The sequence below is a fragment of the Crocodylus siamensis genome, chromosome 2 (genome assembly GCF_052110815.1).
Source record: "Crocodylus siamensis isolate JL-2025a chromosome 2, ASM5211081v1, whole genome shotgun sequence".
Lineage (NCBI taxonomy): Eukaryota > Metazoa > Chordata > Crocodylia > Crocodylidae > Crocodylus > Crocodylus siamensis.
In genome coordinates this window covers 180,091,264-180,106,803 of record NC_143396.1, presented here as the reverse complement: position 1 = coordinate 180,106,803, position 15,540 = coordinate 180,091,264, and the positions used below count along the sequence as shown (strand labels likewise).

General features: G+C 48.9%; 1 protein-coding gene across 7 annotated transcripts in view; it reads left to right on the top strand.

Annotated features, from left to right (window-relative positions):
- The window catches only part of DUSP8 (dual specificity phosphatase 8), a 78,212-nt gene that overhangs the window by 47,088 nt on the left and 15,584 nt on the right, over positions 1-15,540 (top strand). Inside the window, exons 1-2 of one of the 7 annotated variants that reach the window (XM_090032466.1) lie at positions 12,056-12,166; positions 14,531-14,716. The exons of 3 other annotated variants lie outside the window; for them this stretch is intronic. In XM_090032466.1, the coding sequence (XP_089888592.1) occupies positions 14,698-14,716 (19 nt within the window). In that variant the 5' untranslated portion in view covers positions 12,056-12,166; positions 14,531-14,697. Of the gene's footprint in view, positions 1-11,733; positions 12,167-14,527; positions 14,717-15,540 lie in introns of those variants that run through there. 3 more of the 7 variants (XM_090032467.1, XM_090032465.1, XM_090032464.1) reach the window with 3 other exon arrangements.

Sequence of the window (15,540 nt, the reverse complement as noted above, 5' to 3'; positions counted from 1 at the left end):
GTCAAGAGGCTGGGTGCTGGTGGGGAAGCTTGTGCATGACTTCAGGCGTTTGTGTGCTGCAGGGTGGTTGTATGGTGGGTGTCTTGCATCTTTAGTTTGTCTTGATCATTCTGTCTTGCTGGCCAGTGCTCTGCTGGTATCAGGCAGAGTGATACCAAGCAGAAGCTACACGCTGGTAGGCTTCAGACTTCCTATGATGCATCAGCAGCTTTCATTCAGGATGGGGTCAAGGTGCTTCTTTACCATGGCAAAGGTAACCGTGCAGAAAGGTCCCAAGTTGGCATGGGGTATAAAAAAACAAAAAAAACCAGGACTGTTGTGGGGTTAGCTATGTTGGCAAATGGCATATGAGTTTCAGTATAGTCAAGCCCACAGAGGACTGGGGAACTTCAGAGGGGACACTATTAAAGCCACATGAACTGGCAACACAGGAGCAGATGAAATCTAATGGGAATTCTCATTGGAAGGGAGAGTCTGAGGTTACTTGCAGAGAAAATGAGCTGGGACAGCTCAGTGAGAACCTCCGCTCAGTGTGCTCTGCTGAAAGCCAGCCAAACGTTAGGTTGGTAATCAACATGTTGAAAATATTATCCCATCTCTATGTGTAATTCATGGGACACTTTCCACTAACACAACACATTCATTGATAGTTGCTCTGTTTTAAAAACGGGTTTGGCTAAAATAAGAGGTCTAAGGAGTGCTGACAGAGAGCACCAGACATGGGGAAAGACAGCCATGTGTAGAGAAAGCAAAGAGGCTGAGACTTCTTAAGGGGTGATAAATAAGAAAGGGCATGCTAGAGGCAAGCAAAAGGGCAAATGGGACAGAACTGGGGACAGGGCACTTCCGTATACCCATTCTTGTCATGCAAGAAGAAGGGGGCAGCTGGTGACTCGAGGCTTTAAAATAGAGAGAAATACACACTTTTGATTTTAAAAAAAAAACAAAAAAAACCCAAAACATTCCTTGTCATGGCTTTTACCAAAGAGAAGAGCTTAGCAGGAATCAAAAATGGCATCAAGGTATTTTTATATACCCAGTTAGACTAGGTAGAGAGAGAACCCCTTATGGCTCAGGGTGTAAGCTGGAAGTTGACTGATGGGGGCTGAAAGGGAAATTTCCCAGAGGGCAGGTTATTTCCTAATTGTCTATCATGGGACACTAGCACTTTGGCTGAAGCATGTAGTGTTTGTTCTACTCCTGAGCACAGTAGGCAGATTTCTTTTATTGTCTGTGATACAGACAACATGTTAAATAGCAACTGTCTGGACTGTGTCATCAGCCCTGAGATGTTTCAGATCCCCTGGGCAGTTCTCTTTTGTGTGAGCTCTGTATGGCAAGATGCCTGGGTCCCTGCACCAGGTGCTCTGCAGTTTTGGCAAGTGTGTGCATGCACATGTGCACACCTCTGCTAGCTAGCTGCTGTGGCTGGCAGCAGCCTGTGGATGGGGCAGCTCTGTGATGGGATAAATGGAGGCTGAGGGTGCCCCAGTAATGATAGAAATCAGTTCCAGCCTTCAGGTGGTGTCGCTGACTTTCTGAAAAGCTTTGGTCTGAACTACCATGACTTGGCTCTGTTGCATGGATTTGCTAGAAGGTCTCTTTATTCAGCTGGCAGAGCATTTGCCCAAGATGCCCAGGGCACTGGGATTCAAGTTCTTAACTCTAACTTGTCAATTAATTGGCAGATAAGGGTCCCCAGTGGTGTAGCCTGCAGCTGTGCCATGCAGGGTCATGGTTTTGTAAGATCTCAGAAGCGAGGCAGGGAAGAAGCTGCATTGGCACGTGGGTGGAAGATCTCAAAGCTAAATCCAGGCTGTGAATCAGCAAGTGGCACTCTTCTACCGTCTATGGCAGCATCAAACTGGTATTCCAGCTGGAGGGCATTATGCTGCTGGAAGCGGTGGGTTTCCACTTGTGGTCGTTAATGGTCCCATGTTAGTTGTCACAAAAGAAACTATCTTAAATTTCATTTCATGGCTGAATTCCAGCTTCGGTAATTAAGTTTCTGCCAGCCTGCCTTTCCCTGCATGGTTTTAATGGGATGCAGTATTCCTCTTCCTGTTCTGAACAGTTGTAGCGCCTTCTTGCCATGACTGCTAATTGCCTGCGGCGTTCTGCTCCAGCCATTCTCTGCAGGTGGGTGAAGTGAGCTCTCTCTGCAGACAGCCTGCAAAATGGTCCGGAATCCCCCAGAATGGGGAATGCATCAGGCCCTCCGCATTAGTGCTGTGGCTGTGGCGAGGTGGCTGGGGTGAGAAGTTCCAGTCGTGAAACAAAGCCCTGTTGTACGAGACCATCTTTTCTCCAGAGGGCTAGCTAAGCTATTGCATCAAAAATGTTTGTTTAGTTACGATTGTAGCAGAAGGGAGGCTGTGACTCCAGATCAATTTTCTGAAAGCAGAACTATGTCTCCCCAAACCTACACAGATAGCTATCCAGCGCCATATGAGCCCCAAGGCACCCTGTGTCAGCCTTCAGACTCCATATTAATACCACAGCATGCTCTCCCTGGCTTGCTTTCACCTTAAAGTTGGCTCTGGTGGGCCAAAGTAGATCCAAGGTAGTATTGTTGATGGGGCTGAGTCTATACAGCCATATGCTTAAGAAAAATAAGATCATTCAGACCACTGAGCAGGAGCCTCTGTTTTATCTAGCAATTTCTTTAAGCACTTTCTATGCCAGATTCTTAGCTAGTGCCAATCAGTACGCCTCCATTGAAACTGCGTTCCAATTTGCCATCAACCTGCATGTTGTGATGGGGGTATGGCGTGCTGCTGTTCTGATTGGGTCACATTTTGCGCACACTTTGTACAAGGTGCGGGACGATGGTGAATCCAGCCTTTGAAATGGGTCTGCTCCAAAGGAGTGCAGTACATTTAGATGAGCACAGCTCTTTCCCTCTCAGTGGGATATCAGGTTTTTTTTTGGGGGGGGGGGGGGGGAGTTTGTTCCAAGCCAAATCAAGTCCAAATCTGTGAGTCAGTTGAGAACCGTAAGTGGCCCTACTACTGGCAAATATCCTCTACCCCATCCTAGGGCTTCAGATGTTTCCAAATCATTTGGCAAACATCCTACGTGCAGGCCCAAGCCCAGAGGCTTGGGGTTCGGATGCCCCCGAGTTTAGCTTGCCCTCGGCTGTATGGCCACAGGAGCAAGCTTGGGAAGAGTTTCCTGTTTCCATAAAGTGGGCATAAAGCCAAGATCTTCCCACTGAAGCAGCAAGTGGGAGGTTTACTATACATTACTCTGCGGATACTAACCCGTGCCAGAAAAGCGGTTATCCCCAGTGATTAGGAAAATCACCTTAGTGGTCACAGTATTTCCCCTGCTAGGTAAGTATAGGTCAAAGGGCTATCAGATAAATATGTCTGTCATTGTTTACTGCACCTTAAAGCTCAAGCATCAGGGAGTTTAAAGCTGAGGTCCTGCCACAGAGAGCACCTTCTGAGTGCCCAGACACACAACTGTTCCCAGCATTGGCTTTTTCAAGAGGGAAAGATGAGATACTTTGTTTGTGAGTAGGCTTTACCTCTGCAACACCCAGGAGTTATCAGAGAAGAACCAGCCTCAGGAGTGTTAGGACTGTGCTCTTGTACATGTTGAAGTACTCTAAAATTGGAATAATTGCCTTTGTCCAATCGTTACCACTGTCCCATCTGCACTGAAGTGAGAAGCAGCGAGCTTTTTGACAGAATGGAGGCCTGCCAGTGCTGTGTTAAGTGGATTGAAATGTCACCTCTTTCCAGGGCAGTGTCTTTCCCTGCCTTTGTCAGAGGAGAACAAAATAACACTCCTGCAGGGGACAATCGTGACAGATATCCCTATGCCTCCCTCCCCACCCCAAACTATGCTTCCTTTCTCCAGCAGCTGGAGAGTGCTGCTGTCATACAGGCTGTGTTCAGTCAAGGCATTGGCCCTTTCTGCTGTGATAACAGCATCTGGAAAAATACATGCCCATGTGTTTAAAGCATTCAGCCTATTTTCTAGTAATCGAGCGCTCCATGGTAATCTAATTGTACTGTGGTGCAGGCTGCCTGTCCAAGGCACTTAGAGTTACCAGCCCCTGTTCTCCCCTCAGTGACAGCCATGCATCTGCCTTTCAAGTCCCACTGCTTCCTCCTGAACCAATTTTGAAAGATGCAGCCCTCTGCATTTGTGCATGTCTCTCTCCTGAAGCATGTTCCTGTAGGCCCAGCCAAGCAGATCCTCAGTTAAAGTAAATTTGGTGTAGATCTCTGCCAGAATTGCACCAGGCCTGGATATCATGCACCCTTGGAGTGCAACTGCACCAGCTCTCATGAGCCAAGGCCAAGCTCTGGCAAACCTCAGGAAGCCTGTATTCCTCAGTGAGGGTGACTTGTATGCCAGCCTCTGAAAGGAAAGGAGCTGCAGCCTTCCCCTGCCTCAGTGTGTCGAACAGTGGTTCTCAATTAGAGCGACTCCTGGACAGCTGCTCTAATTAGAATGCTACAATATCATGTGTATTTGGCATTCTGCATTTCAATATGGCCATGGGAGTGTTTTAACGAGAACTCATTCGAGTCAGTTAATCGAGCCTGCTCTGATGCGTTCTAATTGGAACAACTCATAACAGCATGTCTATATGCTTATAAATACAGGTGTCACTGTGGCAATCCTGATCAAACTATGGATCATGTAACAACACACTGGCCTCTCTATAAATTTGACAGTGACATTGCAGAGATACGTTCCCTTTCCTTAAGACCAGCATTAGACTGGTTAACTAACCTTAAACTGGACTTTTAGTAGTTGCTTCAAGTCAGCCATATGAAAGAAGAAAAAGTAGGTGTCAGTAGATCCCACCTCACCTTGCCTAGCTGGATGGTTTGACATGGTTGACCTCTCAGAGTGCCTATGTTTCAGCGCCTGGGGGGGATCCATCAGCAGTGTTGCTTTGTTCTTGGCCATTCCTGGACACTTGATTTTTCAGAAGGGTCAAACATCCAGAACTCTGTTTGAGTTCAGTAAAGAGTGGTGACTATGCAGCACTTTTTAAAAATCAGGCCGTTTTATTTAGGCCTCCAAACATGGATGTGGAGTTGTAATGTTAGGGGTCTGTATTTTAACTCTTATTGCCCCACTGGCCAGTTGCCTTTCCTCCCATGCACAACTGTGCTCAGGTCTGAAACAGGAGCTGCTTTCTTCACTGCAGCAAAATCCTGAGTGATTACCTCAACTTGGCCAAAGGAGAGGATCTGTGGCACTGACTGCTGCTGTGTTGGATGAATATAAACTATTTAGAAATGGACATCACTGAGGCTGGCATTACTGGAAGGTCCTACATTGCCTTACCAACCCATCCTCACTCTGGGGTGTGACCAAACCTAGGTGCATTCTGTGCTGATCAAAGCTGAACTGGGTGGGGGTCGGCGAATGACATTCAAATCCCCCTGCGTATACACAGAAGGATTTATTGTAGTCTATTCAGGCTGAGGTGTAGCATCCTGGTAGCGCCCCCACCCTTTCCCACCACACCCCATCCCTGCATTTGAAGTTGTCCGTGTCTTTGCTTTTTCTGAGAAGAAAAGAGTCAACACTGCATCACTGGGAGGGTTAAGCCAGGTCACATATGTGTGAGCTGATTGTATTCCAGACCCATGTTCTAAACATCCCTGTTTAGTAACGCTGTCATCAGAGGACTTGTTTTCTATAATTACTCCGTGGAGCTTTTACCTCCCTCAGGCTGCGTTTTTAACAATTGGACCCTGAACAGGAGATGGGGGCAGAGTGAAAAAAGGGAGGGGATGATAGGGTTTTTATTGCCAAAACTTACAAAACCGTCATGTCATTTCATGTTGCATTTCTGGAAAGCTAAAGGAAGGAAGGAAACTTTCCCAGTAAGAAATCCTGATAGACAGGAACCTGTGCCCAGTTATGATTTCCTTCCTTTGGAGAAGACTAGCTTCCCCTCCTCCACATCCCCTTTTCCTGAGGCCCTTGTCTCCCCCGTGTGAAAAGTCTGCAACTGCAATTATTATAAAGTGAGGTGGGGTGGGGTGGGGTGGGGAGGAAAGGCTGAACCATCCCCAGCTGAGTTGCTGCTACGCTGTAGGTACAATCATCATGCATGTAAGTGCTAGAGAGGAACTCTTTGCTCCTCAGTGCTGCAGACATCTTGGCCTAGTTTCCTCCCAGGCGTAATGCTGCTGATTTCAGTGGAGCTGCAGCAAAGAAGATTTGCAGCCTTCCTGATTAGCATTTACTGTGGGGACGGCTGTTGATCTTGCCTGGAAGACCCAACTGGGACTGGGGCCCTGTTTTTACTTGGCAGAGGGCACGTGCATAGGGACTGGCTGCCCCTACTGCAAAGAGGATAGAGTCGAAATAAGCAAGCTGGGTAAACGGTGGGAGTAATGAGGAATTATTTCTCCCCCCAAAAGAACTGAGGCACTGAGAAATTAAAGGCTTTGCCTAAGGTCACAAAGGAAGTCTGGAGCAGGGACAAAGATTGGAGCCAAATGTCTTGAATCCCAGCCCAGTGATTTCACCACCGACGTATCCTAACTCTCTGTGCTTCCATCACCTCCCTGGAAAGGGTGGATTCCTTTTTTTCCACTGCTCTTCCTCTTTAAGAAGAAGCCCCTTCCCCTGATATTGCTTTGTAGCTCTCAGCACTCTTTCTTTAAGTCAGGAGAAAACCGGCGGGTGAGACATCCCATCTCTGAAGACGCTTGAAGTGAGATGTGCCAGGGGGAATGACCCAGGGCAAGCTACTGCAATAACTGTCTTCCAATGGAGGAGAATCTCTTCTGACCCGTTGGTGTGCAGAATAGTCTGGTGTGGGTGGTCCACATGAGAAACAGCATCTTTGCTGGGGGAATGCCTCTTCCCCTTCCTTCTACCCAAACTGGTGCTGAGAGGAACGGGGAACCCTGCAGAAGCCAGATCTGGAAGGAAGGGGCAATTCTACAAGGGCTCTCTGCATGTGGATGGGTGGGCTGCAGATGGTATTTCTATGTGGGAGGAATTTTCATCTGGAATTGGAGTTAATTACCGTTTCTGGTGAAGAGGGGTTTTGTTGCCTGCTGCATGCGCATGTCATTCAGGCGAGGGTGGGTGCAGATGTAGGGCTTTTCTAAAGAATCCTGCCTGGAGCTAGCGTTGCCAGCATCATGCAGAGACCAGCCAGAGCTGCCCCATCCATGCTGGCCTAAGCCAGAAACCAAATTCATCCTGCGGGAACCTGGCAGCACAGAAATAACTTTTCTTTGGGATCTCGCAGGCACAAGGGAGCCAGTTTCCCACCAGTAAATTAGTGAGTAGCAAAGGAAGACAAACACATTCTTAGCTTTGAAGGCTGTTATGACCACAAAGTGCAGTCCTAGCTGTAGAATTTCCCCCAGTAATTCCTCTAGTTGAGTTAAGAGTTACTCATGGACAATGCAGATTGTCCAGGCAGTGCCACAGTCACCGAATGTGTAATAGTGGTCCTATTCAAACCATGAATGCAAGTGTGCTGTAGGAACTGGTTGCAGCCTTCGGGAGGACCTTGGAACTTGGCTGTTCAACAGTGCCCCAGGCAACCTGTGTCTCGTGGTGAAATCCGTTTTTATGTTGCTTCTCAACAGTGTTGTGAACAAGTCCCTTGTCACGTTTGCAAGCATAGTAGAGGGAGGACCACGCAACGGCAGGATCTGTCTTTTGGTCTTTGTCCACTGATGTCATGCTTCTTCAGAAGAGAGAGCAGTATATAGGACTGAGTTCCAAAGTATTGTTCTGGGTTTGAACACTGATTTTTTTTTTTTTCCCCTTCCTCCCTCTGCCCCCCCCCCCACCTTGTTAGAGCATGCTTTGAATTTTATCCAACCTCTGACCCACATCTGATAATAATCAAGCCATATTTGTTACAATAACAAGCCCCACTAGAACACTGGCTCCACTCAGGGCCAGGAGGGATGGGGGAGCTTGTTTAATAACCATGACTTCATCTCATGTGATGTCACGTTAAGGAAAAACACAGAAGTCACCCGCATCTAACTCAACCTTGGGTGTTTTTTTTGTTTCCCTGGCTTGTAAAGCTTCAGGGTTTCAGCAAAACAATGTGTCCTGTCCACGTGCTCCAATCCTGAGCGGTTTTTTTCTGGAAGTCTGGATATAGATCAATAAACCTTGAAAGAAGTGCTGAGACTGAAGAGTGAGGGGAAGAAAAGGGGGCAATTGCCTCTGTCCCAAAAGAGAAGGAATTGGGTTCCTGATCCCATCTAGAATCATCTCTGATGATTCATGAATCAAGCCCTATTATGAGTGAGAACTGGCTATTTGTACAGTAACTTTTTCACCATGTTACCACTGAAAAGTGTTGTCTGAGGGGTGTAATATGGTCCTGCCCAACCTGCAAGTGCACTGAAGGACCTGGTTGCAGCAGAGTTGTCCTCTGGCATACATAGGGCATGGCTCTGCTTTCCAGCACTAATGAGACCTTGAAACTCTCAGATCCCTTGGTGTAAAACACCAGGAAAAAAAAAACAACCAAGGGAGCACACATGGCTCCTCCAGTGGACTTTATGAGTGCAGAGGGGTGTCTTGCAGGAAGGAGAGGCAGTGGCTCAGGAGATAGGGAGTCTTTCACTTCTATGTTGGTAGTTTGACTCTGCTGCAGATTGAGAGTGACTGTAAATTGTAGGCCTGTGCAAAGCAGCTAGTATTCGCTTCGGATTTGGCTGATTCAGGGGACAGTGATTCGATTTGGCTGAATCTCCAAATCAGCCAGGCCAGGCCCATTCTCTGCCCCTCTTCCAACCTGGCAATGGCTACCCCAGCTCCTGGCACTTGCAGGGGAAGGGCCCAACTCAGTGGGTGCTGCCAGGCAGGGAGCGATCCCCACTGCCCCCATTGCCGCATGCTGTGTGAGGGGCTCTGCACAAGCCCCCAGCCCCCTCACGGGTGACCCGCCCAGGCCAGTTCCAGCCCTTTAAGAAACCCTCCCCCCCCAACCTCCCCCAGACTCCCCACTCCTGCTGGCAAGGGTCGATCCCTGCTGCCCCGCACCACGTGGAGGGCTCTTCACGAGCCCCCAAAGCCACTGCAGGAGCTGTGAGTCCCGGGGCTTTTTTTTCTTAAAGGGCCATAGCTGGCCTGAGCAGGCCACCCATGGGGGGGCTGGGGGAGTGGGAGGGGGGGTCGGGGGACTCGTGCAGAGCCCCCGATGCAGTGGGGGGCAGCGGGGATCACCCCCCTCCCGGCAGGACCCAGTGAGCACCAGGGCTTTTTTTAAAGTACCAAGCTGGGGCAGGCAGGTCAGCCATGGGGAAGCGAAGGGAGTTGGGGGAGCTGGCAGGGGTCCTCCCCGGTCCCTTCCCTGCTCCCCCAGTTCCTCTCCCCCACCACCTGCTTACTAGCTCAGAGTCGGCTGCAGCTCCTTGCTGCAGCCACCAGGCACTGCCCAAATCATCAAAGCTGTCCAACTCTTTTCTGAAGTTTTGTAGAGCTTTGAATCAATTCGGACCTTTAATTGGTCCCCTGATTCGGTTTGGATTCGGGGATTCGGCCACCGAATCGGACCGAATCTCTTCTGAATCGAATCGCCACCCAAAGCTTTGCACAGCCCTAGTAAATTGTAGTTCATGTGACTTCTGTGGTCTCTATGCAGGACCTTGTGAATGAGTGACTGTATCGCTGGAAAATACCACCAGAAATGCCCCTTATCAGAGTCTTTGTGGGTGGTCCGTCTCCAGTCTTGGTATAGAAACCAAGAACGATAGGGGAGGTTAGGGCCCTGGCCTTACACTTGAGGGATTGAATTCAAGTCCCTTCTCTGCCACAGGGTTGTGTGATCTGACGCAATTCTCTCTCTCTCTGCCTTATGTTTGCCGTCTGTAAAATGGACATCATTTCATTTATCTGCTTCTCAGAGGTGTTGTGAGAATGAATGAATGCGTTAAAGATTGTGAGGTTTGTAGGTTTTAGGGCGATGGGGGCCATAAAATACCATAGAAAGAACCATGTGATAATGTGAACTGGTTTGCCCCTTCAGCCCTAGCTTTAACTTCCATCAGATGGAGGGATGTTTGCAGGTCAGCTGGACAAGGCCAACTGCCATTGTATTGCTGTGGGACTGAAGTGAGCACTCTGGGGTCTTGCAGTATTCTCAATCCAACACTAACGTCTCACTGTAGTATTTTAGGATCTAAAGAAATGGGAATGTGGAAGAATTATGGACTGGAGCTACCCAGCCTACAGATGTCTCTGGAATCTGTTCCTGTGCCTTTTTTCTTGCAGTCAGGACTTTCCAGTTGTAGAAGTCTGTTGCAGAGCAGGGACTTGAATTCAGGTTTCCCCAAGTCCTAAGCTTAGTGCCCCAGGCCATCCTTCCTGTTGGCAATCCTTGCCCCTTAGAATGTACTGTACAAAAAAGACTTCTCACAGACGTTTAGCCCATCCTGCCACAACCAGCCCTTGCCCTGTATACTTCCCCGCAGAACAACAAGGAAAAGCCCATTTCCATTTCTTTCGCCATTGCTGCCTTGAGGCCCATCTGTCCTGCAAAAACCCACCTCCTTTGTCAAAGGTGAACTTCAAGGCTGAATCCTCTGGGCAGGATTTCCTATTGCCTTTCACCATGGGATGTCATTTGCGCTGACTACACATTGCAGACAACATAAAATTGGACCCATTAGCTTTAGTGGCAGCTGATGGGCTCTCAGGATTGGGTCCCCTGTGCAACTAGACAGGTTCCCTGAATACTTCAGGACTTTCAGTGGCCATAAGCTCCCTCCTGGACCTCTTCCTGTGGGCTTGAAGCTGCAGTCTGTTCCTTAGGACTTCCAAGGGAAGTCTGAACATAGGGTCGTGCCAGCATCAGGCTATGGAGGGGTTGTGATAAAATCAGCATGGCTAATTACAAGAACTTGTTTTCCTCTGTACGAGGCATAACTCCTGCTTGTTTGTATTTGCTGACACAAGCAGAAAGCCAACTCATTAAACAGACAACCAGGAGATTTTCTTGCTGCTTTTGCTTGTGAAGAGCACTTGGGGCAGAAGAAAGGTTTCTTGCAGCCCAAAGTAATAGCAGCTTTCTTAGCACTTGCATTGGTGCTTAGGTGCCATGGTGATGAATGCCTGATCATGGCATTAGTGCAGTGAATCTCAACTGGGGTGTTGTGGCACCCTGGGGTGCCTTGAGATCCTTTTGGGAGTGCCGTGGGGTGCTGCATGATGTTATCACTGTTTCACAAAATAAACCCAGTGATGTCAACCAGGAATCCATAGTGTTAAAAACTTTCTCATCTGGTATGGTCTTTCTCAGTTCTTTGCAACAGAAGGATTGCTCTAATATTCTTCTGTAGCCAAAAAAACGAATGAGAAGCAAGAGCTGGCATTCTCTGAGGGGTGCCTTGAGTAAAAAGTTGAGAACCGCTCCATTAGATTGACAGTATGGCACTTTCTACCGTCAAACCGTTTTTCAAGCTTCAGCTACTCTAAGCACACTGTGCTTGGTGCAAGTGTAGCAAAGGTCTTGTTGCCTGCAGCACCTTGTGGCTTGAGGGACCTGTCTGTCTTGCATCACCATCCAGGCAGCAATTGTTTGAGAGGGAACAGGGTTGATGGGAGGGGAAAAATAGGCTGTTGCCCCTTTAAGCAGCTCAGCAAGCCATATGTCAGTCGTGTAGCCCATGAGTTAAACTGCGTGTCTGTGTGCTGAGTAAGGAATGCGGTTGCATGCCTGACCCGTTAGCTATGACTGCTCCTTGGTGGATCAGCAGGGCTCTTGCTCATGTGCTGAGCTCATTCAGGCTCGCTGGAGCCGGAGCTGCACACACACAGAGAGGGAGAGGAGAGGCAAGAGGCGGGCAGCTGTGCTGGGGAAGGGTTTTAAAAGCTCTTCCCCTCTCCTTCACCCCCTCTTCATTTTTCCTGCAATCTGGATTTTGGGGGGGCTTTTAGGCTCCTTTTTGGGGGGGGTTGTGAGAGAGAGGAAGGAGGGAGGTGGCTTTTTTTTTTTTTTTTTTTTTTTTTTTTTGGCCCGCCAGCTGTTGTTTTGCTAGGGCAAGAGGTGGCTCAGTGAGACGTAACCCAGCTGCCTGGATGCCTTTGGATGTGATGATCGCACCTCCTGAGGACCAGTTCTGGACAGACATGCACGAGGGGCAGATGAAGCTGAAAATCAGGGTGCGGAGGATGAAGGAGAGCAGGGATATGCGAGGTTGGTCAGCCGGCTTGCTTCTTTGGGGTGGGGGGTTTGGAGAGGTTGGGAACAAGGGGTGATGGCTCTGCCTGCCCCTGTGTTTTGCACTGTGGAGAGAGAGGCTGACTTTGCTGCACAGCTGATGGATGAGCGGTCCCCTGTGGTGGGCAGCACAGACGGAGCAGGCTGCTTGCTTCTTTTAGGCATATAGATGAAAGAAGTCGAGCAGTACTTTTGGATCAGGAGGGGAAGGTCAAGAATTTGCTCCCTTCTGCAATTCCAGAGAGCTGTTTCAGAGCATCTAGCCTGATTCAGCAGAGTGCAGCGAAGGCAGATGTGAGATCTTGAACCACAGGACAGCAGAACCTTGCTTGAAGAAGCAAGTGAGATGCTGCTGGTGCAGAGCTCCCTGACTGCAAGAGGAGAATAAATGATGAGTCTGGCCTTAGGAATCAGCAGTCAGCTGGATCCCTGCTATGTTACAAGTGTATGCACCCTTCCAGTTTCCCTCTAGAAACCAGGTGTGCTGCCAAGTGAATGGGACTAGCCAGGTTGGGTCCAAACACTGCTCAGTTAAGCAAGTTTGGAGGTGCCAAGCATAAGCGCTCAAAGGAGGAAAGCTCTGAGGGCTTTTCTGTTCTTACATAACCCACTCTCTAACTTTAGCAAGACACAGGGGAGGTACAAGACTCTTGTGGAGCTCTCTGTACATGAAGCTGCTTCATGCACCAGGCATCCAGGGGAAACACGTTCAGCTGTCATCTGCCCATGAGGCAAAGATTGTGTGTGGGGTAGGGGGCTTCCACCAGAGGAAGACAACTGAGAATAAGGCACTGAAAGCACCAGCAGTAAGAAAGCAATGCTTTTGCTTCTGCCCACCCATAACCAGATACCCACTGTCGTTGTTTCACTTCTCTCTGGTGAGATCACACACCTTCACCCATGGAAAGTGACTTTTCAGAAAGGTCTCACAGGGCTAGTTCTGCAGGACTAGAGGAGGGGAGAAAAAAGGGGGAAATGATATAGAGCAGCTTAAAATATGCCCAGTTGAGAATGACCTAGTTTGCCAAATGCTTGTATCAAGAAATTTCCCCTCCACCACAACTTAAAATGGGAATCTGCTAAAAGTGTTTGACGGGTTTTTGTGGCATGAGCCACATAACCCAGTGATGGTGTCATTAGTAATAAGTCACTCGTGGAAATGACACATTTTTCTTTACTTAGAACAAGTATGGCTGCTCAAGAGCAGGCAGTCACCAGAGGTAAATGAGGACCAGCAACTCCAGGGGCTGTTTCTGTGGGTTTTTTCCATCTCTTTCTTTAAGAAAATACCAAAAGCCCCTGTGGCCAGATTGAAAAGGGGCAGGCAACTGGAGTCACCTGCACTTTGGGCCTCTGGAAAGAACCTACCAGGTCAGCCAGTGGTAGCAGGTAGTCGAAGATTGGGCAGGATAGCCAAGGCAAGCTGGAGACAGATAGGTGGGAACAGTTTGGGATGGGAGGAGGTGACTGTTGGAGAAATGGGGAATGCACATGAGTCAGAATGGAGCTGATTCATCTGCTTCTCACTCGCAACCTAGAAGAGGGAATCTGCCACATTGTGATGAAATCGGTCAATGGTGCCAAACCAAAGGAGAGTGAGAGGGAAGTTGGGGGCAGAGGAGGAGAGGTGTAAAAAGAAAAGGGGAGGGGTACACACAGACACGCGTGTGCGCACACACACACACGTATTAAAAGGCAGTGAGATTTGGGATGAAAAGGAGCATAGAGGAGAGATGTAATGGTGCATGTTTCTCAATGCTGCAGTAAGGGGAGAAGAGTGAAAGAAAAGCTGAATAGAGGTTTTCTGTGTTCAGGGGCCATAGACTCCCCAAGGCACAGAGCAGTCTGGGAAGACCCTTCAGGATTGTCCTCAGCAGCAATAAAAGCCATGTGAGCACTTAATTTTGCAGAGGCAGTAAACCCAAATAAGAGGCACTTGATTCTAGCCTCTGCATGTGGGATGAGTGAATCCACATCTGGATATGCTGAGTAGTTCTGGCCATGTCTGATTTGCAAAAAGGGACCCTGGAGAAGAATCCAGTGTCCACCAGAGGGCGAGTTGACCAGGCTGAGAGTAGCATGGGATTTTTTATTTGGGAAAGAGAGAAACCAGAGCAGACCTTTACTGAATTATAGAAAAGGTAGCTGAAAAGCACATATTTCTCCTCCAGCTGCCTGTCTACCTCAGTCCTGACTTACAGCAATCCTTTGCTGGCCCAGGTTTGAGCTAGGGCTACTACTTTGCTGCGGAACTGTGCCAGCATAGTAAGTGGGGATATGACACCGACAAGGTACAGCTAACTAGTCTAAACAGGGTCTTTTGTGCTTGAATTTCAGCAGGAAGCTGGGGCCAAGGTGTGAGAGGGGTGTCATTCTGTGAAAACAAAGGGCCATACATGGGACAGCCTCCAGCAGTGGAGAAATACTGAGAATGGCAGCAGTGGGAAAACTCCAAAACTTCCCAAAAAGCAGGAAGCTCTGACAAAGCCCAGGAAACTTCCCAACGCATGATGAGTAAGGGTGTCGGTAAATGCTATTTCATCATCTGGCTCCAATGCCCATACACATGGGTTGCCTTCAAGTAAAAGAGGAGTCAGATCTAGGGGTGGGAGGCCAGTGCAGCAATGAGGGATTTTCCCAGTGGCTCAGTGGTGCTTTATTGTGTGAATGCAGTTCTCTGCGTGTCTCCTTATACCTGCCTGGATTCAAAGGAGTCATGAGCAACGTGTCCAGTCCTGCCATGAGGAGACCTAGGTGCATTTTGCCAAGACTAAATATGAGATGAGAAAGGGGCTGAGGTTTTTTAGGGGCTAGATCTCTCAGTCCTTATCCAGCCTGTACTTATGCCAGACTCCCATTGCTTCATGGCAGGATTCAGGTCCCAGATAGGCAATATACTTAGGCATGTACCTTGTGTGAGGAGTGCGTTTCTATGTACTCAGTGTGCTCAATGGGACTCACCTCCATGGGCACTTCCCACAACCCTCCCTGCACTGAGACGTTGGCCCTTACCTTTGCTCCTCATTACTCAGAGACAAGCTCGTCATGTGCTGAGCTCTGCCATGAGTATTGCCGGGCCCATCGGAGGCGATGCATTTGCTGCTGAGGCTGCCAAGCAGCTCTGGAATGCTAGGCACAGCTCTGAGCACAGAGGCTTTAAATGGAGACATCACAGAGGCTCGGGCACTGAGAGCTGTTTCCCTGCTGAGGGGTGGGAGATCTGAGAGCAGATGGGCATACGTCACCCTGGATTGGAAGCCAGCCCCAGCAGGGGAGGGGGAGAGCCATATTAGCCTAATTGTCTTTGAGGCTACACTTGACTTGTGCACTCGACCGCATGTGCCGCTGTG